This window comes from Notechis scutatus, chromosome 6 (assembly GCF_049901735.1).
Source record: "Notechis scutatus isolate UNSWTSFEM ecotype Mainland chromosome 6, rNotScu1.2, whole genome shotgun sequence".
NCBI lineage: Eukaryota > Metazoa > Chordata > Lepidosauria > Squamata > Elapidae > Notechis > Notechis scutatus.
The window spans coordinates 4,963,950-4,989,246 of record NC_142014.1 but is presented as its reverse complement, the minus strand read 5'-3'; the positions used below and the strand labels follow the sequence as shown (position 1 = coordinate 4,989,246).

Genomic DNA, 25,297 nt, shown 5'->3' with positions numbered 1-25,297 from the left:
TAGAGAGTTTTGCATATAATTTGGTGTTTTGGAGTTTTGTGAGAACTGCTCGGAGTAATTTTATATGCTCTTCTTTTGTTTTGGTGTAGATTAAAATGTCATCGAGATAAACTAGAAGCCCTTTGTACAAAAAATCATGGAGAACCTCATTAATTAGTTGCATAAATACAGCAGGTGCTCCTGCCGTATTTATGCAAGGGAACATTTTAAATTAGTAGCATCCCAGTGGGGTGTAAAAGCTGTCTTCCACTAATTCCCCTCCCTTATTCTGATGTGATAGTATGCCTTTTGTACATCTAACTTTTAAAAAAAATTCCTTTAGCAAGGTGAGTTAGCATGTCCTTCTTGAGGGGGAATGGGTACATATTTTCCATGCTGATGGTGTTCAGATTTTGAAAATCAATGCATAGGCCATCTTTCTTTTCATGGAATAATACTGGGGCTGCTATTTTCCGTCAGGTAGATTTGATGAAACCCAGTTTTAGATTTTTATCGATAAATGCTCTGAGTTCATTTAGTTCTCTGGGGGACATGCAGTACATTATCGTTTTGGAAATTTAGCCCCTGGTAGGATTTCAATGGCAAAGTCTGTGTCGCGATGAGGCCAGAGTTCATCAGAAGCCTCCTCGCTAAATACTTGGGCTAAATCCTGGTACTCTTTGGGGATGTTAATGGGTTCAGCTGGCTGGCTGGCCATGGCTGGTTCTCTGTTCTCTTTGCTTTCTTTCCCACCCCTGGGATGTTTGCAAATACTAGATGTTTCTGGAAATGTACAGTTCCTCTCTTCCAGTTTATTTTTGGATTCCATTTCTGTAGCCATGTGAGTTCTAGGACTAGTGGCCCTTCCATTCCTGGGGCTACAATGAAGGTGAGCATCTCACTCTGGTTCTCCAGTTCTATTTTCAACGGTTATGTGGCAAAACTGACTGGCTCACCCCCCGGCTATAGTCCCATCTAATTGACAAAAAGTGATGGGGTTTTCCATTTTCCTTTGGTGGATTCCCAATTTCCCTTACTAGGATGGGGTTGATTAAGCACCAGGTGCATCCCGAATCCAGTAATGCTACTATTTCCTCCCCCTTCCCTTGGCTGGGGGTAAACAGTCTTAGGGGTAGAGCGAGTGGTTCAATTGGGTCACTTACCAGCAAGTCGTCTTCCAGATCACTTTCAGATTGGTTCAGGTCTCCTTGGGGCATTGGATTCTTCCTCTGGGTTTGGGGGTGTCCAAAACCTCATGGCTTCTCGGCTTCTCAGGGCAGTTTCCTTTCCTCAGGAGTTGGATTTTCCAGGTTCTCCCCCTGATGGGTGGTCTGGCTTTCTGGCAGGGGTTTTTGAATGGCACTCCGCTGCGCGGTGCCCCTCCTTTCCACGCTTAAAACAGGCAGATGGTCTTGGAGTCATGGTGATTTGGGGTTTGAAAAACTCCTGCTTCCCCTGAGGTGGGGATCTTCTCCAAACCCTGCCGCTGTGATACTGGTTACTGGCCATATCTATGTCCACCTCCTCTGCCATAGGTACCATTCATGCAGAAGGTTTGTGGCCCCACGGGCCAGGCAGGCAGTGTACAGCTTGTCATTGAGTCAATCTTTGAACCAACAAACTAGAATATCTTCTGTTCGTGAAATTCCTCGGTGTTTTCAGCTACAGGGCAACAGCCTTGCTTTTTGACCAAATGCGGTCGTGCAAGGCGGTCTTTGAAGCAGTGGTGTAGGGCTGTCATGAATCGATCAAGGTTCCTCAGCTTTGGGGTGTCAACGTTGTGGAGGGTTACCAACCATCTGGCAGCTGCCCCTTCTAGGGCTAGGGTGATGACTCGGGCCCCCTGGGTTGGGAAGTTCCGCCTGTATTCTTGCATATAGGTGAGGACTTGTGCCAGGAAGAACCCCAATTTCTGGGGGTCCCCATTGAATTTCACCCCCAAGTGTGGGATCTTTCTCTGCAGTTGTAGGGTTGGCCGGGGTTAATCCCCTGCTCTGGAATGGCTAGGGGTCGGATACCTGGCACGGCTGCTGGTCTTCCGGCTTGGTCCATTGCTTGATCAGCTGGATCAGGTGTGATGGCTCAGCTGGATCAGGTGTGATGGCTCGGGTTTTCTCAATTTCTGGTTCACTCGCTCTCCTTCGTTGGCAACCTGGTTCATCCCACACATTGAGGTCCTCCAGGGCTTCTCTCACGAGGCAATTTATGTACATTTCAGTTGGTCATCTGCCAGCAGTTCCTCGATCCATTCTTCCTGATCAGAAAGGGCTTCCAGCTCCATTTTCCACCTTGGTTTATGGTTACCACGGGTGAGGGTTATTCCCTTCATTCTTCCATCCCAGCTGTCTCTCTTTCCTATGCCTATAGTACAATAGGACAGGGACGGGAGGCACGATGGTGCACTTATGCACGCCCCTTACAGACCTCTTAGGAATGGGGTGAGGTCAATAGTGGATAGTTTGAGGTTAAAGGAGTGGGGGTTTGAGGATGTAACAACAGAGTCAGGTAGTGCATTCCAGGCATTTGCCACTCTGTTGCTGAAGTCGTACTTTCTGCAATCAAGTTTGGAACGATTAACGTTGAGTTTGTATCTGTTGTGTGCTCGTGTATTGTTGCGGTTGAAGCTGAAGTAATCATTGACTGATAGGGCATTGTAGCAGATAATTTTGTGTACTACGCTTAAGTCCAACAGTAGGTGGCGTAGTTCAAGATTGTCTAAGCCCAAAATTTCAAGCCTGGTGGTATAGTAATATTGCAGTTGAAGCTGAAGTAGTCATTGACTGATAGTTGCGAGCAGAGGAGTGTAATACTTTTCTCGTGAAATACTTCTGGACTCGCTCAATTGTATTCATGTGCGATATACAGTGCAGATTCCAGACAGATGAGCTGTATTCGAGTATTGGTCTGGCAAAGGTTTTGAATGCCCTAGTTAGCAATTCAATATTTCCAGAGGAGAAGCTTCGTAAGATTAGATTTACAACTCTTAATACCTTTTTGGCAATGCAGTCACAATGACTTCTAGCACTTAGATCATTAGATATGAGTACTCCGAGGTCCTTGACAGAGTGAGGGTCATCAATGAGCTCATATCCACCTAGCTTGTATTTGGTGAACTGTTTTTTTTTACCAATGTGTAGGACAGAGCATTTGTTGGTCGAGATTTGGAGTTGCCAAATGTTTGACCATTCAGACACATAACCAAGGTCACTTTGAAGAACAGTAGCATTGTCGGTGGTGTTGAATAGTTTTCTGCGAAGAGGATGCAGTGCTTATAAGGTGATCGCAAAGGTCATTTATATAGAGTATAAAGAGTGTGGGTCCTAAAATTCTGCCTTGGGAGACACCACTGTTGACTGGAGCAGGGTTTGATATAGTGCTCCCTATTTTTACTATTTGTTGCCTGTTTGACAGGAATGCAGTAATCCACTTATGAAGGGATCCAGAAATGCCGTAAGAGTTTAGTTTTAACAGTAGTTTGTCATGTACCACTGAATCAAAGGCTTTGTAGAAGTCTATGTAAATTGCGTCTATAGCTTTACCCTGGTCAAGTAGAGTAGTCCATATATTTTTGCAGTGTAGAAGTTGAAGATTGCAGGAAAAAAAATTCCTGAAACCAAATTGTTTTTGGAGAGTAGGTTGTTTGACTCTAAGTGGAGGGTGATGAATTGGTTAATGATTGATTCCATGACTTTGCACGTGACACAACACAGTGAGATTGGTCTGTAGTTTTCAACCAGGCTGGGGTCACCTTTTTTGAAGATGGGGATGACCGTAGCTAAGGCCCATGGGTTTGGTAAGGAGCTAATTCTGAATGATATCTCATATATAATGCTTAGGGGTTCTGCTATGGCAGAGGAGAGCTTTTTTAAGAAGTATGAAAATAATCCATCGGGGCCAATAGATAGGGATGGTTTTAGGTTTTGTAGTGCCTTTTCTACATTATCTACTGTAAAGTCAATATGTAGTAGATCATTGCAGTTAGTTGTGGTACAACTAGAAAACATGGGGCATGAGCCATTGTTGTTTACAAAGACTGAACTGAAGAATATGTTGAAGAGGTTGGCCTTAACAGCTTCGTCGCTGCAGTTCAAAATCCAGGAAAGAAATACTTAGACTCCATTAATTAGAGAAAAGATATCTTTTACTGGAAAATCAAGTGGTAGCATCAAAAGAATTCTGAATCTGAGAAAATGAGCACGTAAATCACATATACAAAGAGATGGCAACGTTCCCACCCACAATAGTTCAAACTGTCCATCCAATTAAAAATTGTATATAATGTAATGTGGGTATCTTCAGGTGGTGATGAGGCATCTGTCCGTTGACCTTGACATATTTTGATAAAGAGGTGCGCTTGCGCATAGCATAAGAAAGGAGCATAAACAAGAAACTTTCCCCCCCAACTTATACAGTTTTTTCTCTGAAACCTCCAGCTCGCTTCCCATAACTATTTCACCCCTCCTCCCCACGTTACTTATGACAGCCAAAAAATGCGAAGCATAGGAAAAGAATCTTGAAGGCTGACATTCGGCTCTCTTGCAAAAGAGGCGTTAGTCCTATAAAAGAAAGAGAATACAAGATAAAAGAATAATGTACATGTGACACAATACTACAATATTTTAAGGTTTGTCAGGATATTTTGTACGAAATGCCTGTACAAGCTGAGGAGCTTGAACTTCCTTCTTATTCACCCATTCTGACTGGGAAGGAGGAAAGTGTTTCCAGATGTCTAAATATTAAAGTCCACCTCTTTGTTTCCTAGAATCCAAAATGTCTTTAACTTCAAAATGTTGTTCACCCTCAATTAGAAGAGGAATGGGGGATCGACCTGAGCAGGTCTCAGGACGGAGGTATGTTCAGGTTTCAATAAACTAACATGGAAGACAGGATGGATTCGTCTGAGGGTTTTTGGTAATTTCAGTTGGACTGCCACGGGATTCACAATTCATTCAATCGGAAAAGATCCAACATATTTAGGCCCCAGCTTTTTTGACTTTTGTGTGGTCTGCAAATATCTAGTGGACAAGAAAACTTTGTCTCCAACTTGATATTGTTTTTGTGGAGCTCTCTTTTTGTCTGCAAATTTCTTATGAGCTTGATGAGCATCATCCAATGCTTTATGGGTAACCAGCCAGGTAAACGGGAGTTGGGTTATCCATTCACTCAAGGATTGAATATTAGGTTTCTTCTGTGGAAGCTTGGGTATGGGTACAAAGTCTTGACCAGAAGCCACTTTAAATGGAGTAAACCCAGTGCTACTATGAACCAAATTGTTATATGCCACCTCAGCGAATGACAATAGGTCAGCCTAACCATTTTGTTGATAATTAATACAGCATCTAAGACATTGTTCCAATACTGAGTTAGTCCTCTCACAAGCTCCATTGGTTTGTGGATGGTGGGTGGAGCTTAAGCTTAATAACCTCAGGAACTCCTTCCAAAAGTTTGAGGTAAATTGGACACCCCTATTTGAGATTATCTGTTCAGGAACATCATGTAACCTGTAGACATGTAAAATAAACAGTTTAGCCAAGGTTTTCGCAAATGGGATTTTCGCACAAGGGATGAAGTGTACCTGTTTGGAAAACAAATCTGTTACCACCCAAATAACTGTATTTCCCCCGCTTTCAGGTAATTCCACTATAAAATCCATAGAAATTTCTTTCCATGGAGAAGTAGGCCTAGCTACATTTTGTAATAGGCCCACTGATTTACCAGGAGGCCGTTTGGCTGAGGCACAGATAGCACAACTTGCCACATAAGTTTCAATGTCCTTTTTCAAAGTAGGCCACCAAATGTAAGGTAAGGTTTTTACAAATCCAAAATGTCCAGCAGCTTTAGAATCATAAGCTTGTTGTAATATCTGGTTTCTCAACTTTGCTGGCACATATAATTTAGACTCCACCCATGCCAATCCATCTCTAACTGTACAGTTATTTGAGTGAGTCAGGAACCAATCATCAAGTTTCAAAGCTTCTTTTAACTGTGCAGATAAATCATTTGATAAATCAACTTTCCCCTTTTTCTGGGCCCTGGTAACCATTGGAGCCACCAACTGTCTAGTTGGGACAATAGGGTGGATCATTTCCAGACGTGCACTATTATATTGAGGCAATCTAGATAAAGCATCTGCCATGAAGTTCTCCCCCCTAGGGAATGAAAAATGAAAAATTACTTCAATGAAAAATTAAACCGTTTGAAGTACTGCGCCCAGTGAATTTGCTTAGGTGAAAGTTTGCGAGGCGTTTTTAGAGCCTCCAAATTCTTATGATCTGTCCACACCTCAAAGGGGTGTTTTGCACCTTCTAGAAAGTGCCTCCAGGTTAACAGAGCCCAATGAACTGCAAAAGCTTCTTTTTCTCAAATGGCCCATCTTCTTTCTGTCTCAGTTAGTTTACAGGAGGCATATGCACATGGTTGCAGAGTCCCCATCTTGTTTGCTTGTAGTAACTCCGCCCCTACTGCTATATCACTTGCATCTGCTTGGATTACAAAAGGGGCGTCCATGTCCGGGTGCTTGAGCACCTGCTTGGCGACAAAAAGTCGTTTAATTCTCAAAAGCAGCTTGACACTCCATCGATCACTCCAGTGGCCTACTAGGCTTCAGTTTCACCTCTCCCTGGGTTTTTAGGTGATTTGTAATAGGCAGTGCAATCTTCGCAAAAGCCGGGATAAACTAACGGTAAAAATTAGCAAATCCCAGGAAACCCATTGCTTCCTGATGCGGGGAGGGGCCCATTCCAAGATGGCACGAACTTTCCCCGGATCCATTTCTATACCATCATGTGATATGCTGTAGCCCAAATAATCAATTTTCTCTTGGTGGAATTCACACTTGAATAACTTCGCATACATTTTCGCAGCTCGAAGTTTTTCCCAAACTGAATGCACTAGACTCACGTGTTCCTCAAGAGTCTCAGTGTAGATAAGAATATCATCAAGATAAACCAACACCCCCTTGTATAAATGTTCATGCAAAACTTCGTTTATCATTTGCATGAATACTGCAGGGGCTCCCTGTAGACCAAATGGGAGAAAGTTGAACTGAAAACATCCCATTGGGCAATTAAAAGCAGTTTTCCATTCATCTCCTTCCTTAATTCGAACTTGATAGTAAGCCTCTCTCAGATCAAGTTTCGTAAAAAAATTTCCTTTGGCTAGGTGGGCCAACATGTCCTTCATTAAGGGGATGGGGTACACATTTTCCACCAAAATGGTGTTTAAATTTATATAATCCACACATAAACGAAGAGAGCCATCTTTCTTCTCGTGGAACAGTACTGGGGCTGCTACCCAAGGCCTAGCAGGTTGGATGAAACCTCGTTTCAAATTTTTATCAATAACTGACCGCAGCTCTTCTAGCTCCCGCGGTGTCATCGAGTACAATTTGGGTTTTGGGAGTTTCACTCCTGGCAAAATTTCAATAGTGCAATCTGTTGAGCGGTGAGGGGGAGCTCATCCGAGGCCTTTTCACTGAACACCTTCTTTAAATCCCAATATTCTTCAGGAATTTTCTCCTCCCCCCCTCAGATTCTCTCTGCCCATGGATGCCAGCTCTGTGGAAATCTGGGGTTTGGGTTGAGGTTGCCCCTTCCCCTCTGGGGGTTGGTCAGTGCATATGCGCAACAATCCCCTCCTCCAGTCCACTTGGGGGTTCCACTTTTGGAGCCAGGGCAAACCCAGAAGTAGGGGGCGCTCCATCCCAGGGACAACAATAAAACACAAAGTCTCTCTATGCCTCCCCATCATTATCTCCACTGGTTCCATTATGAAATGTGCAGGGCCGCCTCCAGCTACTGATCCATCCAGTTGGCAAAAAGCTATGGGAGTTTTTAAAGTCCTTAGCCTTAAACCCAGTTTCTCTACAACTTCTGAGCTGATCACACACCTTGTACACCCAGAGTCTAACAAGGCCGACATTTCCCCTTGGGCTCCCGACGTGGGTACCCTTAATTTCACTGGGATGGTCATTGGGCCCTTGTTTGGACTTACCAGAGAATCGTCTTCCAATTCGGATTCACTTTCACCAGAACAGGTCAGAATTCCCAGCTCCTCTCCTTTCGAAGGGGCGATCTCTACAACCTCCTCCACTTTAAGAGCCGTTTCGTGAGGGTTGACTGGAGTTTTCTCAGGTTTTCTTCCTCCTCCTGGCACCCCCTTTGGCTCTAGCTTGGCACGGCAGTCTGCAGCCCGGTGACCTTCCTTCCTTCCCACATCGGAAACATGCAGTGGTTTTGGGTTTTGCCGCAGGCCCTCCCTTTTGAGGTTTTGAGGCTTCTCTAAGGCTGGTGGGGGATGACTTGCTCCAGCCGAGGCCCCCCCCGCATCTGTTTTGGGTCAGATCAATTTCCACTTCTGCTGCCAGCACATACCACACCTTCAGCTCACTGGGGTCTCTTCTGGCAATGCAGCTCTGATAAACATCTTCGTTCAGCCCATCTTTCAAAGCTTCTATCAGGGCTCCCTGGGACCATCCTCGAATATGGCACGCCAGCTCTCTAAATTCCTGGGTGTAATCAGCCTCTGATCTCTGCCCCTGATTTATGGTTTTCATCCTAATCCTAGCTTTACGTTCAGCTAGTGGGTCTTCAAATCTGGCATGCAATGCTGAACAGGTCATAATTCCTCAGCTGAGGGGCATTATCATTATGCAAAGGCACCATCCATTTTGCAGCTGCCCCTTCCAAAGCCCGGGTAACACATCTGACGTTAGCTGCTTCTGAGGAAAAATCCTCCCCATATTCTTCCATGTGGCTCCAGACTTGGGCTAGGAAGAATCCTAACTCCATATTTTACTTCCAACGGAGGCACCTTTGGAATTTGACACCTTCGGGCAATTGCTGTCCCCTCAGGGGCCCTGAGCTGCTGCCGCCTGTTGCGCTGGCCTGGGTTGATTTATGGGGGTAGCTGCTCTGGCTCTCATAGCTGGGGCTGCTTCCCCCTCTTCCCTCTCATACCTTTGATTAGATGAATTCCTCCAACAGCTTCATTCAGAAGATGTAAGGCTTGAGCTAATAAAAGATTATTTCATCCTCTTGCCATGGCTCTTCTCTTCTATGCCATCAAGTAGTGGTCACTCCTGGAAGGGGTTCTTCCTCCGGATCCTTCCAACTCCCAGAGACCATTTGGGTTTTATGGCTGTCTTCTCATCAAGATGTAGTTCTGCTAACAACTCAGTTTCCTCTGCCGCCTCTAACAGCAGGGAAACTAGTCCTCCAGTCGCTCCCAGGTCCTCTTGGTCGCTGGCTGGATTAGACATTGTGTTCAGACCCCCTTGGAAGAAATTTATTAATTCTCTGGGTGGGCTGATAAACTGAGATTCAGAATAATGTCAGCTGGTGATCCATTCAAAATCCAAGAAAAAAAATACTTAGACTCCATTAATTAGAGAAAAGATATCTTTTACTGGAAAATCAAGTGGTAGCATCAAAAGAATTCTGAATCTGAGAAAATGAGCACGTAAATCACATATACAAAGTGATGGCAACATTCCCACTCACAATAGTTCAAACTGTCCATCCAATTAAAAATTGTATATAACATCATGTGGGCATCTTCAGGTGGTGATGAGGTATCCGTCCGTTGACCTTGACATATTTTGATAAAGAGGTGTGCTCGCGCATAGCATAAGAAAGGAGCATAAACAAGAAACTCCCCCCCAACTTATACAGTTTTTTCTCTGAAACCTCCAGCTCGTTTCCCATAACTATTTCACCCCTCCTCCCCCCATTACTTATGACAGCCGAAAGATGCGAAGCATAGGAAAAGAATCTTGAAGGCTGACATTTCCCATTTGGTCCCTTTAGAGGTGGAATGGTTCTTGAGTCTTTAAGTTTGGAGTTTACAAAATTGTAGAAGGTGCGGGTAGATTTTATACATAGGAGGTTTTCCTCTTGCTTGCAGTAATAATTTGTGCATTCTGCCTTTATCTGTCGGCATAGGGTGTTGTATCGGTTTTTAAAGTTTGCTACATAGCTAGTTTTGTTTTTATGCCATAGTGATTTTTTTTATTGAAGTTTCCTTATTGTTATGGGTAATTTGTTTTTTGTTTTTGTTTTTAGGGGTTACTAATGGTACATATAGTTTAATGATTCTTTCAAGTTCAAGTAATGCATTATAATGGTCTTCTATAGTATTACAGTTAGAGAACAGAAAGTGCCAATTAAGAGATGATAGGTCGGCATCTATGTGATCATAGTTGGCTTTTTTGAAATTGTATTTTGGAGATCCATCATTATGATCTTCTTTGTGAGGGCATAAATTGAGACAAAAGTCAATCATACTGTGGTCACTGTTTGAAAAGGGTTCTTGTATTTGTAGGCCATAAATTGAGTTTGAGCTGCTGCAGAAGATGAGGTTGGGCAATTGTTGAGTCTAGTGTTGTTTGTTACTAATTGATCCAGTCTCAATGTAGTAACATTGAGCATTGTACAGGGTTGCATGTATGGGTTCGGATGTACATTAATTTAGGGTCCAGTTTATAAGAGATAGATTGAGGTCACCAAGAAAAATAAGAGGGTGTGGACAAGAGGCAGCCCATGTCAACAGTGAAGTTAGTTTGCTTGCATGAACTATGTCATAATCAGGGGCTCTGTAGCATAGTAAGAAGCGGATAGTGGTATTTAAGGACAGTTCACAAACAGTGGTGTAATTAGAATCTTTCTTAGATTTAGGGATTTTTTATAGAAGGTAGCAACTCTACCTCCTCTACGGATTTTGCGATCTGACTGATAAACATGATATTCTCTGACTGTGATAATGGAGTCTGGAAAAGATGCATTCAACCACGTCTCACAGACAAATATAATATCGATGTGGCTGTGCTTAGTAAGATGAGGAATTCATGCATTTTGTTTGCGAGGCTTCTTGCGGTGAGTAGTTTGCATTTTAGATATGTAGTAGTGGATCTGGAGGAAGTAAGGGGCATGCATGCCTAATGTTGGATGTTTGGGTGATGGTTATTGGGATGTAAGTTGAAGGTCTTGCTTTTGATACATTCTGTGCAGTTAGTATTTCCTTGTTCTTGTAGTCTTTTGAGTTCAGAGCATAGTTCACGTTGCTGTAAGGTTAGGTCAGGACAAGAACGGAGATTCTTATGGTTGATGTTGCTCTTGGCAAGTGAGTTTATAGTGTAAATGAATTTTCATTTGCTTAATTCATTTTTGCAAACAACCCTGCAGAAGCATGGGGCCAACGAGCTGTCACTGTTTTTGAACTCTGGGCCAATGTGGGAAATGTCGAGTATTTCATCAGGGGAGATGATTGATTTTTGATAGCCACTGATGATGTTGCGGACATTTGTGATGTCATCATTGTCATTGTTGTCTTCTAGACCAAATAAGATGGCATTGGGATGTTTCTGTTCATGCTCGACGGCTTCTTTGATGAGGATTGGGATATCATTATTTGTAGGATTTGTGTTTTTTTGTGGATTGGGTTGTGATTGCAGTTGTTGGGTAAAGATGTGGTTTGTAGCTATTGGATGTTCATTTTTTGTGTGTTGGGTCTTTTTTTTCAAGGTTAGTTAATCTTGTTTTTATAGTGTCCAGGGATTCTACTATGGTGTCAAGGGATGATATTCGTGTTTCTATGGTATCAACTCTTTCGAACAGGGCAATATATTTGTCCAGTTTGGGTCTGCACGGTGGACAGAAATATGGAAACACATGGTTGGATGATTCTAGGAATTGAGCCATTTGCTTGGGTAATCCCAAGCAACCATGGTGAGCGTAGTTGTCACATAGGGAACATTTGATGGAATTTTCATTCTCCTTTAAAGTTTCTTTACATATAAAGCATGTGCAGGAGTCTTGAGGTTCATTGATGGGAATTTCTTTTGTTTGGGATTGTGGTTTGGCATTGCATTTTTTACCTGGCATGGTGGGTTTGTTGAGATGGTTTGTTGATTAAATTGTTCAAACAAGATCAATAACAATATTGCACCAATCAATTAATTACAATAATCATGCTAGTCAAGTAATTTCACTATTAGCAATCACCCTAATCACTAATCACACTGGTCAATTAATTACACTAATAATTAATTTTGCTAATCAATTAAATTACAGATTGGTAATCACATTATTTCACTAGAAACTCTAATCATATTAATCAATCAAACAATCAATCAATTGATAACTTATTTTAGAGAAATCAGAGAAATTATTTTATAGACGTCATTATCTAATCTAATTGATTATCTAATTGATATATGTCTTGAGGTAATAAAGTTTTGAGGTAATAAAGTAATCAGTGATATTAGTATTAAAGTAATGAAGTAGTAAGTCAGCAAGTAAAGGGTTATTGCTTTGCTGGTTGTTGCTAACTGATCCGATTGGTGACAAAGATTTATTGCTTTGCTGGCTGCTGTTATCTGATTCACTTGTATAGCTGACTCTGTCTCAGCTGACAGGAAATTTCCGCTCAGGGAGTCTCTGCCCAGGGAATCTTGGTGAGGTAGAGGTTGAAGGCACGTGGATTCTGTTGGTTTTTAATGTGCAGTTATTTATTAATTAAAGTTTTATATAATAAGTAGGAATTAAGCTGGCTGTTAGCGTGAGAAAAAACTGGTTTAAACATACAAGAAAAACTGTTTCTCTTGTTTTTCAGCACATCCAGAATGGGTGGAACATATTAATGATACCGAAAGAGATATTGGCAGTGAATTCCATTGGCCATGTATAGCTACAGGCAAGCCTATTCCAACAATCCGGTGGCTGAAAAATGGATTACCGGTAGGCTTAACTTGTTTATCATTCACAAAATACTATCCTTAATGTTATATATATTTGCATACTTGTAATACTGCATTATGATTGGTCCGCCAATGCTGCCTATTGATTGGTCCATACTGACTACTTGAATACTGTTTTATAATTGGTCCGCCTGACGGCGGGAAGTTTAAGGAGCCGTCATTGGCCGCGAGCCACAAGTAGCTGCTATAAAAGAGGCTGCCGCGGCTCCGATTTTGTTGAAGTTACTGAGAGCAAATAAAGAGCTGAAATCACACTGGTCTCGAGTCAGTCTGTTTCCCGCGACAGAACACTTAATGGTTAAAAAGCAAGAATAAATTGATACAGTTCTTTTGTTAAATAATGTCAAAGTGAAATAAGTTTCCAAAAATCAACATTTAACAGCATAAATGTTGCTTTAGAAACACATATATTTGTATTTAATTTATTTTTGAAACCATCTTACTTTTCTGTGAAAATGTTATAAGTGTTTGTAAAACTCTTTTTTATGGCTGAACTATGGAGAATGTAGAAGAGAATGATGAAGACCATATGTAGTCGAAGACTTTTCTTTTCCAAGGAATCAGATTGGGGCAGGTCTGACATTAAGTCAGCTCTGCAGTTGTGGTCAACCCAGAGAGAAAACTGCCTCTATACCATGAGGACTGTGCAAAAGATGTTGGCTGAAGAGAGCGACCAGAAAGGGATCGAGACCTGGGGGGAAGCATCCTTGAAACCCCCTCCTGAAGGGCTGGATCTATCCAGATGGCTGGGAGAGGACAACCCTCCAAGCCCCCGATGATCCATCAGGGTCAGGAAAAAGGAAGAATGGAAAGAGAAATCCATGGAAGTGACATTCACTTATGGGGGCGTGGCAGCCACCAGTGAGAGAACCGAGTAAAGCTGGAGGAACTGGAGGAACAATTGAACACAGGCAAGCTGAGAGTGAAAGGACTGGATGTTGGAGCAAGCCATAAAGTTAACGAGAAGGGCTTTTGGTAGTCTCAAAGCTCAAGAAACCCTAGCCCAGGCGGCACGTCCTGCACACCAGCCAAGTCCAGCCATGACAAGCGAGGAGGAAACTACCTCTGCCACTGCAATGGCGGTGGCAGCGAGTCCGCTGGCAACTGCAACCATCCCAGTGCCTGGCCCCGCAGCCCAGCCTGCACCAGTTGCACTACTAGCAAGGATGCAAGACACCAGCCTTGGGAGTAAAGTTCAATGAAGACCCCAAAGCAATTGGGATTCTTCTTGGCAAAAGTTTGGATATACATGCAAGGGTATAGTACAGAAATAGTCACCAAAGGGACTAAGGTGTGGTGTTTGATCATGGTATTAGAGGGAGTCCAAGTTGACTCACCCTCCACAGTGATGATGCCCTGGAGCTGAGAAACGTTGACTGCTTCATGGCTGCACATCAGAAGTACTTTGAAAATCCTCTAGCCCAGGGGTATCAAACTTGCAGCCCATGGGCCAGATGCGCTGGCTATGTCCACCTCCGGATTAGGGAAGTGGGCAAAAGTTGTGATACATCACATGATGACGTGTTGTCACGAGTTTGACCCCACTGCTCTAGCTGATCACAAAGCCAGAGATCGCATAAAAACCATCAGCCAAGGTCCCAGGGGGGTGTCTGAGTACATCCAGGGGGTTCACAACCTGGCCTGTACAACTGGCCAGAAAACATCTTGACTGGATGCTTCCAAGATGGGCTAAGTGACAAGGTCTACAGCACCTGCATTTCCAAAATGCTCCCCCCATCCTCCATGAGTGGTATGTCCTAGCAGAGGAAATGGGAATCTATCTGGCTTGATCCGGATACCAGCCGAGCTGTGATGGAAAAGATCCTCCCTGAAAAAAAAAGGGCCTCCAAACCAGCACCATGCGAACAGAGTGTCAAGGTTCCAACTAGTGAACCCAAATGAGTCAGCACTCTGAGACTTTCAGCTTCCTGAAAAAACTGTTTTATTGAGTACATCATTTTGGCACGGATGATTTTAAAACCGGCTCTGGCTTTCCCACGCTTTCAGTATAATTAAAGATTAGACAGCTCACTCATTCCTTGTCAGCGGTCACATTAAGTGTTCTGGCATCTCCTCGGTAACCTCTTCCAATCTCTGGCCAGCACCTGTTGGGATAACCTTGGTTCCATGAGATAGTAAGTTGTTGATATCTGATCTGACATTCTAAAGCTCCCCACTCCCCCCAAAGTGTGTCAAGCTGAGAAACGGAGAGAAATGGCTGAGATGGCCTGATCCATTTCAAAATTAACAGTCGGATCCCCCTAAAGAGTGGGAAGCACCTGGAAAACATCAAGTGCACACACACACACACACACACACACACACTAGTGGTGACTGGGTTCACCATCACTTGGGGGAGAACCTCCTGATTTTGTGGGGTACTGTTCATGAAACTTTTTTACTAAATAGTCCGCTTTCATATTCCCTTGCCTTCACTCAGGGGTAGGATTCTACCGGTTCTGAACCCCTTCTATAGAACCCCTTGTTAACTTTCTAAGCAATTCAGAGAACTGGGAGTTAGAAGAAATCTTCTTTTGTTTTTTTCCACCCTTATTACATTCTTGGCAGTATGCCTAAGCTTACTGTCTCGGAAGGAGTTTTTTTTTTTTACTTTCTTAAAGGGGAAGGGTTATTTTAAGCTTTTTACACTGTTATTGGGAGGAGATACTCCCCTGGATATACTTCCAGCCACATGCAACAATCAGCACTTTGAAGAAATAATTGAATAACCAGAAAGGAACTTTTAATGACAAGGAACCAAGATGAGTGACATTCAGCAAGGCTAGCTAGAAAGATTGACATTCAAACGTGAGTTTACAAACCCTTTCTGAGTTTTGGTCTAAAACTGGTTTTTGGTGAAGTTTAATTCTGTGCTTGATGATGTTTAATCCTGTGTTTATTGATGGGATAATTTTCCCTCTTCAGCTTTGTTTGGAAGGAAAAAGGTTAATCTCTGTTCCTGAAAAGAAACTGGGTTGAGAAATCTGGCTAGTTCCTGAGTCTATTTGTTCTGGTAATTGGCTACTGTTACAGCTGCTGTTGTGATTTAATTATTTGTATTGTGTTTGAATTTTTTCCTTTCTCATGGTTTCTTTTTCTATCTGGGGAGGGGGTCTTCCTTCACTGCTTTAGTACTATCTGGCACTGTCCTTTTGGGGTATACTTCCAAGAGGCAAGAGGCAAGCTTGGCACTTATTTTTTTTACTGCCTTTCTGAGGGGCATGTGACCTTTCCTTAAATCTGGATGATTTCCTTAGGATATCTTGTAAGGTGGGGAGACCAGCTAGTATCTTTAAGTGGTGCAAATGATTTTAGGATTGCTTTTCCTGGGTGTGCTCTTTCTGGAGAGCTTAAATGACCTCTAAAGGTTTCACTTTATGAGCAAGAGTTGGCTGCTGATAGTTATCATTGCATTTTAACAATTTTAATTCCTCAAGGTGCTCAAGCACCCTGCCTGATTTCTAACTCCAGCTTGCAGGTATTTTTAATCTAATGATTGGTATTTAGTGAAGCTTTTTGCAAGCAAAGAAGTTTTTTGTATTTTTGTATAGGTAATCCTTGACTTACAACAGTTCATTAGTGACCATTCAAAGTTACAATGGCACTGAAAAAAGTGACTTATGACTGTTTTTCACACTTACAACCGTTGCAGCATCCCCACAGTCACGAGAAACCAGGCAAGGAGAAGTGCCCCTCAACATGAGTGACATCAAGTTGGCCATGCCCACCCAGTCACATGACCACCAACTAAGCCATGTCCACAGAACCGGTTGTTAAAAAAAATGAATCCCACCCCTGCCTTCACCCATCTAGCCTCTGCTAGTGGATACCCTTTCCATTGGACCAGGTATTGAAGTTTACCTTTCCTAGAATCCAGGAACCTCTTGACTTCATAGTGAGTTTCTGCCTCCACAACTATTGGAGCTGGGGCTAACCTTGCTAGTGGCCTTACCACCAGCTTGAGCAGACTACAATGGAACACTGGGTGTACTTTCCCCAACAAATGTGGCAGTCTCAATTCTATAGTCACTGGATTTATTATTTTTACTATTGAGAAAGATACTATGAACTTCGGACTCAGCTTCTTACAGGGCAGTTTCAATTTCAGGTATTTTATGGAAAGGTAGACCTTCTCCCCAATGTGAAACGTTCTCTGGGGTGACCATCTCTTATCAGACTGTGCCTTCTGCATTTCTGTTGCTTTACATAGTGCTTGTTTTACATTCCCCCATGCATTTTGTAAGGAACCCACGCATTCCATTAGGCTCACTGAGGAGGACAGAGGTTCCTGAGGGTATTCCAGCATGGGGACAAATTCCACCCCCTGGCTATTTTAAAGGGGGTTGTTAAGCCTGGATTCCCCAACGGGTGTTAAGGAAAACAAACTAAACAGAACGTGCAGCGAAGTCAGATAGGAAGACAGGTAAATGTGTGAGATAAGTTTTCTAGTTAACACGCAGTAAAAATACAGATACGCTTGTGCTATCAAAAATATAGTTTATTCCATTTAAGAATTATAGCATAGTCAAAATAACGGTCCATTAGTCATATATCAATTTCAGTCAAGTCTTGTCGGGATACTCTATTTGCAAAGTCCGTGTTGAATAGCCAATGTCAGTTCACTTACAATAAATCAGTCCAATCTTTATCTTCTGTCCGTTGAGAAAAATCAACACTCCTTTTTCTCTCCCGTTCCAGCAAGAACGCAGTCATCAATCCATCCAGTAATTAGGGATCAGTAAGCCAGAGAGAGAGCTGCAATTGCCTCGCTTCTTATATAGTGCTTTTACAGCCATACCCTTAATTACATTCTTGCTGTTAAAGTTACGCACTTTAACTAACAAACCATGATACCATATTTATTATTTTTACCCAAACCAGTTAGGGTAAACAATGTTATCCCTAACAGGGGTGAGTCCCATGCTACTATACATGGTGTTATTGTAGGCAACCTCAGCAAATGGCAAGAGATCTGCCTAGTTAGATTGATGATAGTTAATTTAGCATCTCAGATATTGTTCTAGCATTGCATTAGCTCATTCCATGGCTCCAATCGTACTCAGATGAAAGTAAATGAAATTCCTCCAAAACTTAGCAGTGAACTGGAGACACACACACACGAACACACATGTATACCGGTCCAAGATGATCCTTCTTGGCACTCCTTGCAGCCGATAGATATGCTGCAGGAACATCTTGGCCAGTCTTTGGGTGTGTAAGGTCCTGCCTCTCCTCCCCACTCAAGAAAGCACGAACTCTTGAAACAGCAGCATTTCAAAAGGAAGCTTTTATTGAAAGGAAGTGATTGCAAGACAATAGCAAAGCAGGATCTAAGTTCCCCTTAGGAAATTCTGCTAGGATAAAGGAGTTAGAAACCCTTCCCTTCAGTCTGATGTTGAATGAGCCAATCCACAGGTGTGAAGATGTTGTGAAAACAGCCGTCCTAGGAAGGAGATAAGGAACTGTTCCCAGGCACTTCTTTCAGGAGGCTTCAAAGCGGAGACAAAACAGATCCATCCCTTACACATTATCCAAAGGTAAATCAAAGCACAGGGCAGATAGATGCCAGAGCTAGGGTTATAAACTAAGGGACAGGATATGTAGGAAACTGGAAGAGGGCAATAAGTGATTAAATGATCCAGGGTCCCCTCCACACAGAAATGGCAGTATCACGATAGGGTTCTGACAGGGTGGATGGGATTGCTTGGTTTGGGGGTCGGGGTGTGTGGCAGGAGAATAAATGCAAGCATCACAGAACACAAGAACGCAGTCAGAAAAGAAGAAAATACTTCCTCCCTTTTCCAGCACTTTAAAGCCACAGGATATGAAATTAATTTTGAGGGTACCAAATTAATCTCCAATACTGAACACTTCAACAAGAGAATAATCAGGGAAGCCATTGAAATAGAGAAACACCCCCATAACATGAATAAACTGAACGATATCTCCCACCTACCAGATATCTAGAAATTAGCCGTTATCAACAAACGAGTCCCAGCCATGAGAACCAACATCAGACCCAAAACAACACATGACGCCACCACCAATCTCCTTCACCAGACTCAAACCCAAACTCATCCCATAGACGAAAGGCAACCACCATCCAGAAACCAGACCACAGCTGCATCACCAACTGCCACACCCCATGACACACGCAAGCAAACTGACACACACCATGAACACATATCCAGACCTCAGACTTGGAGCCAAACCAAAACTCGGAACATTACATCACAGCCACCCGCTCAGGATATCACATCACGGAACTCAGGAGGTTACACCACAAAACCTCAGGATGTCACAACACAGCCAACAACCCAGGAGATTACAGCACAAGACCCAGGAGGTCACAACAATAGAACTCAGAAGGTCATCACACAGCCCATTACCAGGTCGTTACAACACAGGAGATTACAGCACATGACCCAGGATGTCACAACAATAGAACTCAGAAAGTCATCACACACCCAGGTCGTTACAACACCGGAGGCTAATAGACACACAGCCAGTACCTCAGCCACACAGGTTCTTACGAAAAAGGCAACCAATCTGCAAACATCAACTCCATCAACCAATCAAGAAATAACAACACAGCCAAGCAGCCCGCTTACAACAGAGCCAGCACACCACACCTCCCCACTAGTACTTATAGAGAGACGGCATATATACACTGCTCAAATGTAACTCCAACTCAATCACACTTCTGTGAAATCAAACTGTCCACTTAGTAGCAACACTGATTGACAATCAATTTCACATGCTGTTGTGCAAATGGAATAGACAACAGATGGAAAGCATAGGCAGTTAGCAAGACATCCCCAATAAAGGAGTGGTTCTGCAGGTGTTGACCACAGACCACTTCTCAGTTCCTATGCTTTCTGGCTGATGGTTTGGTCACTTTTGAATGCTGGCGGTGCTTTCACTGTAGTGGTAGCATCAGACGGAGTCTACAACCGACACAAGTGGCTCAGGTAGTGCAGCTCATCCAGGATGGCACATCAATGCGAGCTGTGGCAGAAGGTTTTCTGTGTCTGTCAGCGTAGTGTCCAGAGCATGGAGGGGCTACTAGGAGACAGGCCAGTACATCAGGAGATGTGGAGGAGGCCACAGGAGGGCAACAACCCAGCATCAGGACCACTTCCTCCACCTTTGTGCAAGGAGGGACAGGAGGAGCCCTGCCGGAGCCCTGCAAAATGACCTCCAGCGGGCCACAAATGTGCATGTGGCTGCTCAAACGGTCAGAAACAGACTCCATTAGGGTGGTATGAGGGCCGGATGTCCACAGGTGGGGGTTGTGCTTACAGCCCAACACCGTGCAGGACGTTTGGCATTTGCCAGAGAACACCAAGATTGGCAAATTCGCCACTGGCGCCCTGTGCTCTTCACAGATGAAAGCAGGTTCACACTGAGCACATGTGACAGGCGTGACAGGGTCTGGAGACGCCGTGGAGAACGTTCTGCTGCCTGCAACATCCTCCAGCATGACCGGTTTGGCAGGGGTCAGTAATGGTGTGGGGTGGCATTTCTTTGGGGGCTGCACAGCCCTCCATGTGCTCGCCAGAGGTAGCCTGACTGCCATTAGGTACCAAGATGAGATCCTCAGACCCCTTGTGAGACCATATGCTGGTGTGGTTGGCCCTGGGTTCCTCCTAATGCACAACAATGCTAGACCTCATGTGGCTGGAGTGTGTCAGCAGTTCCTGCAAGACGAAGGCATTGATGCTATGGACTGGCCCGCCCATTCCCCAGACCTGAATCCAATTGAGCACATCTGGGACATCATATCTTGCTCCATCCACCAACGCCACGTTGCACCACAGACTGTCCAGGAGTTGGGGGATGCTTTAGTCCAGGTGTGGGAGGAGATCCCTCAGGAGACCATCCGCCACCTCATCAGGAGCATGCCCAGGCACTGTAGGGAGGTCATACAGGCACGTGGAGGCACACACACTGCTGAGCCTCATTTTGACTTGTTTTAAGGATATTACATCAAAGTTGGATCAGCCTGTAGTGTTTTTTTCCACTTTAATTTTGAGCGTAACTCCAAATCCAGACCTCCATGGGTTGCTAAATTTGATTTCCATTTATAATTTTTGTGTGATTTTGTTGTCAGCACATTCAACTATGTAATGAGCAAAGTATTTAATTTTTTTGAGCAATATATATATATATATATATATTGGGGGGGGGGGGGGGGGGGGGGGGGGGGGGGGGGGCCCCCGGGGGGGGAGGGGGGGGGGGGGGGGGGGGGGGGGGGGGGGGGGGGGGGGGGGGGGGGGGGCGGGGGGGGGGGGGGGGCGGGGGGGGGGGGGGGAGAAGGATAAAAAAAAAAAACACACACACACACAACTTATATATATATGTTATTTTCATTATTTATACTTATTATTACACTCTCTTTATTTGTCATATCTACGTATCATTCTCTTAATAATTTTTGCTTTTCATGCCTTATCTTTATTTTGTGACCATTTGTACCACCTATGCCATATTGAGTAATAATCAGATTATTTTTCCTTCATTTTTCCTTCATTTTTTGTCATTTCTGCACAATCTGTTATTTTTTGTAGAACTAAGTCTTATGTTGGTATATCAGACCCTTTCCACATTTGTGCGAAAGCTATTCTGGCTGTTGTTAATATATGTAAAATTAGGTATTTTATCTTTTTTGGGTGGTCGTCTTTAATTATTCCCAATAAATAGAGTTCTGGTCTGAGTTCAATTTGGTGTCCAGTGATTCCTTGTATCCATTCTTTAATTTTGTTCCAAAAAATCTTGGCCTTAGGGCATAACAACCACATATGGTAGAAGGTACCGTCAACTTTTTGGCATTTCCAACATTTTGGACTGGTATTTGAGTATATTTTGGCTAATCTTGTCAGGGCTAAGTGCCATCTGTAAAACATTTTATATAAATTTTCTTTATATGTTGAGGCTATTGTTAACTTGTAATTTCTATTCCATATTTTTTCCCATTCCTCTAAATTTATATTATATCTGAAATTCCATGCTCATGCTATCATCGTGTTCTTTACCGTTTCCTCATGCATTTTAAAGTCTAACAAATATCTATATGTTTTGGATATAAATTTTTGTTCCGGTCCAATTAAAATTTTATCTAATTGATTGTGTCCCTTGTTGAATCCAAATTCTTCTAAATCATTTTTGTATCTATTTTGAATTTGAAGGTATGGACACCAATCGATTGTAGTTCCCTGTTCTTTAAGTTCTTGATTTGATTTTAGTTTTCCTTGGGTGTCTAATAATTCACTATAATTTATCATTTTCCCTAAATTCAATCTATTCGGATGTATCATGGCGTCCATAGTTGACAATGTGGTATTTTCATGTAGTGTTTATTCTTAATTTTCCTCCATGTCAATATAAGTGAATATCTTATTAGATGTTGGTTAGACATGTGCCTTGCCTTTTTTTCTCCCACAGATATGCATGCCAACCTTCCTGGAGGTCATGACCTTCTAGTGATAGTATTCTCTTGTCTTTTAATTTAACCCAATCCTTGATCCAATTTAATATCGCTGCCTGATAGTAAAGTTCCCATTCCAGTAACCCAAAACCACCTCTGCTTTTATTATCCTGCATCAGTTTTAATTTAATGCATGTTTTTTTGCCCAGCCAAACAAATTTGGTTGTTATTTTATTCAATTCAATAAAAAATGGTTTTCCTAATTTTATCAGGATCATCTGAAAAAGATACATCAATTTTTATAGTGTGTTCATTTTTAGCACTGCAGTTCTGTCTAAAATTGATAACTGTGGTTTCCCCCATGATTCCAGTTCTTTCCTAATTTGTTCAATTAATTTATTATAATTATCCTCTTTAATTGATGAACACCTAGCAGATAGCCATATTCCCAAATCTTTTATTTTCTTCTGCTCTGTAATCCCAATTTATTTTGTAATTCTATTTTCTGTTTTACCGTGCCGTTTTTAACTATCATTTTAGTTTTGTTCTTGTTTATTTTTAATCCAGCAACTTTCCCGAATTTTTCTCTTTCCTGAAGTAGTATGTGCCCATTTTTAATTGGTTCTTCCACTAAAAATACAAGGTCATCTGCGAATGCTTGGACCTTATAGTGTTCGTTTCTAATTTTGATCCCTTTTATTTTTGGATTTTGTCTAATTGTGGCAAGTAGTACTTCTAAGGATAAAATAAATAGCAGAGGTAATAGTGGGCACCCTTGTCTCACTCCTTTGCCTATCTCAAAGTCATCCGTACGATCTCCATTCAATAGTATACCTGCTTTTTGAGTCGAGTATATGGCCTGTAATGTTTTCACTATATTAATGCCAAAATTCATTCCTTTTATTTGCTGTAACTTAAATTTCCAATTAAGATTGTCGAAAGCCTTTTGTGCGTCAAGAAATATTAATGCTGCTTGCTTTTCGGGGTGCACTTCATAATATTCGATTGCATTTAATACTATTCTAATGTTGTTTCTAATTTGTCTATTTGGCAGGAAGCCTTTTTGGTCTGAATGTATAATCTCACTTAAAATTGGCTTCATTCTTTCTGCTAATATTGTCATAAATATTTTATAATCTGTGTTTAACAGGGAAATTGGTCTATAATTTGAAATCATTTGTTGATCGGTACCTTCCTTCGAAATTAGGGTGACATATGCCTCAGACCAAGACTTTGGCAGTCTAGCTTCTAGTAACATCTCATTATATACCTCTAATAGTATTGGTTCAAGTAATTCGTACATATTTTTATATAGTTCACTGGGGAAACCATCTGGTCCTGGCATTTGTTATTTTACCGCCTTTTTCAGCTCTTCTGGGGTTATTTCTCTATTCAATATTTCCTTTTGTTCTTGTTCTGACCCAACCAGGTTCCCAAAGAGCAAACACAGACAAAGGCAGCAGCCCCCACCTTTTAAGGTTTAATAATGAATTCTGTTCTGAAGGCTGCTTTCCACTAATTAGCTCCGTCAAGAAAGAGCCTTGCCAAGTTGTTTGTAAAGGCTGCCAAAACCTACAGATAAGAACTAATTTACAAAATTCTCCAAACATGAAGTAAGATGTCCACCAGTTGAGTTTAACAGCTTCTTTGCTTTCTACAAAGAACACTTTTCCAAACCTGGCTTTTATCCTCTTGAGGGAGGGGCCATTACCTTGCAGCCTTACTCCTGAGTTGCCTGTGCTGCTGTAATTGTTCTTTCCTCCAAGTAATCTTTCATGCACGTGTACTTGGCACAGGCTCCTTGGGAACCTCCTCATCACTGCTGCCAGCCCCCACAATCTCTGAAGGTCCTGGCCCCTCATCAGAGTCATTGTTCTCCTCAGCCATCTGTACCTGCTGCCGGCTAATCACAACAGTTCTTCCGAAATTGAACCCAGACCATTCTCCTCTAAATATTTTATTATATTTTCCTCCATCACTTCCTCTTGTTTATACAATTCCCCAAAATAGCTTTGCGAAATCTGTTTTTTTTCCCTCCATCTGACAGCATATATTCCCTTCTTTGTCTTTCAATTGTTGAATTAATCTTTTTTCTTTTTCTACTTTTAATTTATGGGCTAGCCTTCTACCTGGCTTGTTTGTGGATGTAAAGAAATTTTGCCTTATAAATTTTAAATTTCGTGCTCTTTCCTCTAGAAGTGTCAAATTTAATTTATGTCTAATCATCCTTATTTCTTTTTTCTTTATCATATTATTGGGATTTTTTTGAAGTCCAATTTCTATTTCTTTTATCTTCTTCTGCAACTCATTTTGTTGTTTCCTTTCTATCTTATTTTTCCTAATTGTGTAGGCTATTGATATTCCTCTCATGTAAGCTTTTGTAGTGTCCCACATATTCTGTAGATTTGTATGTTCTTTTAAATTTGTCTTTAAAAAGTTTCCAATTCGTTTTTTATTCTCTGATTGTATTCTTTTTCTTTCAATATTTGTCAATTTATCCACCTCATCCTTCTTTTCCTCTGGCCTTTCCAAATAATTTTTAATGGGTTGTGGTCTGATCATATATTGGGCATTATTTCTTTTCTTTTTTTAATTTAAGTTTTTATTGGTTTTTAAAAACAAACATAAACAAACAAAACATAAAAACATCAAGCCATCTTCCATATGTATACATACAGTGTGCCGGTTGGTTTACAAATTGTTTTGTGCTTCCATTTCGTAGACTTCAATTACAATTACATTGCATATAATCTCGTATTTTCAATCAAAAATTAAATACCTTAGTATCATTATTAATGAATCATTTGACTATACTTTTATTCATTCATGTTTTACAAGATAATCATAATTTACTTAGTTTGTTTTATAACAGTTCATATTATCATCCCAAATCTATCCTAAAATAATTTTGTAGATATAATAAGAAAGAAATACATCTTTATATATTTATTATTTAATAAGAGTCTACATATTTCATTACTGTATTTTATTGTCTAACCATTGATAGAATAGATCCCAAATTTTATAAAATTGTTTATCCTCTTGTTCTCTAATTTCAAATGTCAATCTACTCATTTCAGCACATTCCAATATTTTCTTAATGATTTCCTCCTGTGATGGTGTTTTCTCATTTTTCC

The 25,297-nt window shown here is 41.8% G+C and overlaps 1 protein-coding gene across 4 annotated transcripts in view; it reads left to right on the top strand.

Annotated features, from left to right (window-relative positions):
• Positions 1-25,297, top strand: part of CNTN1 (contactin 1) — a 290,436-nt gene that overhangs the window by 165,606 nt on the left and 99,533 nt on the right. For all 4 annotated transcript variants that reach the window (XM_087969240.1, XM_087969238.1, XM_087969237.1 and 1 more), the window contains exon 11: positions 12,589-12,713. In XM_087969240.1, coding sequence (XP_087825366.1) covers positions 12,589-12,713 — 125 coding nt within the window. The remainder of the gene's footprint in view (positions 1-12,588; positions 12,714-25,297) is intronic.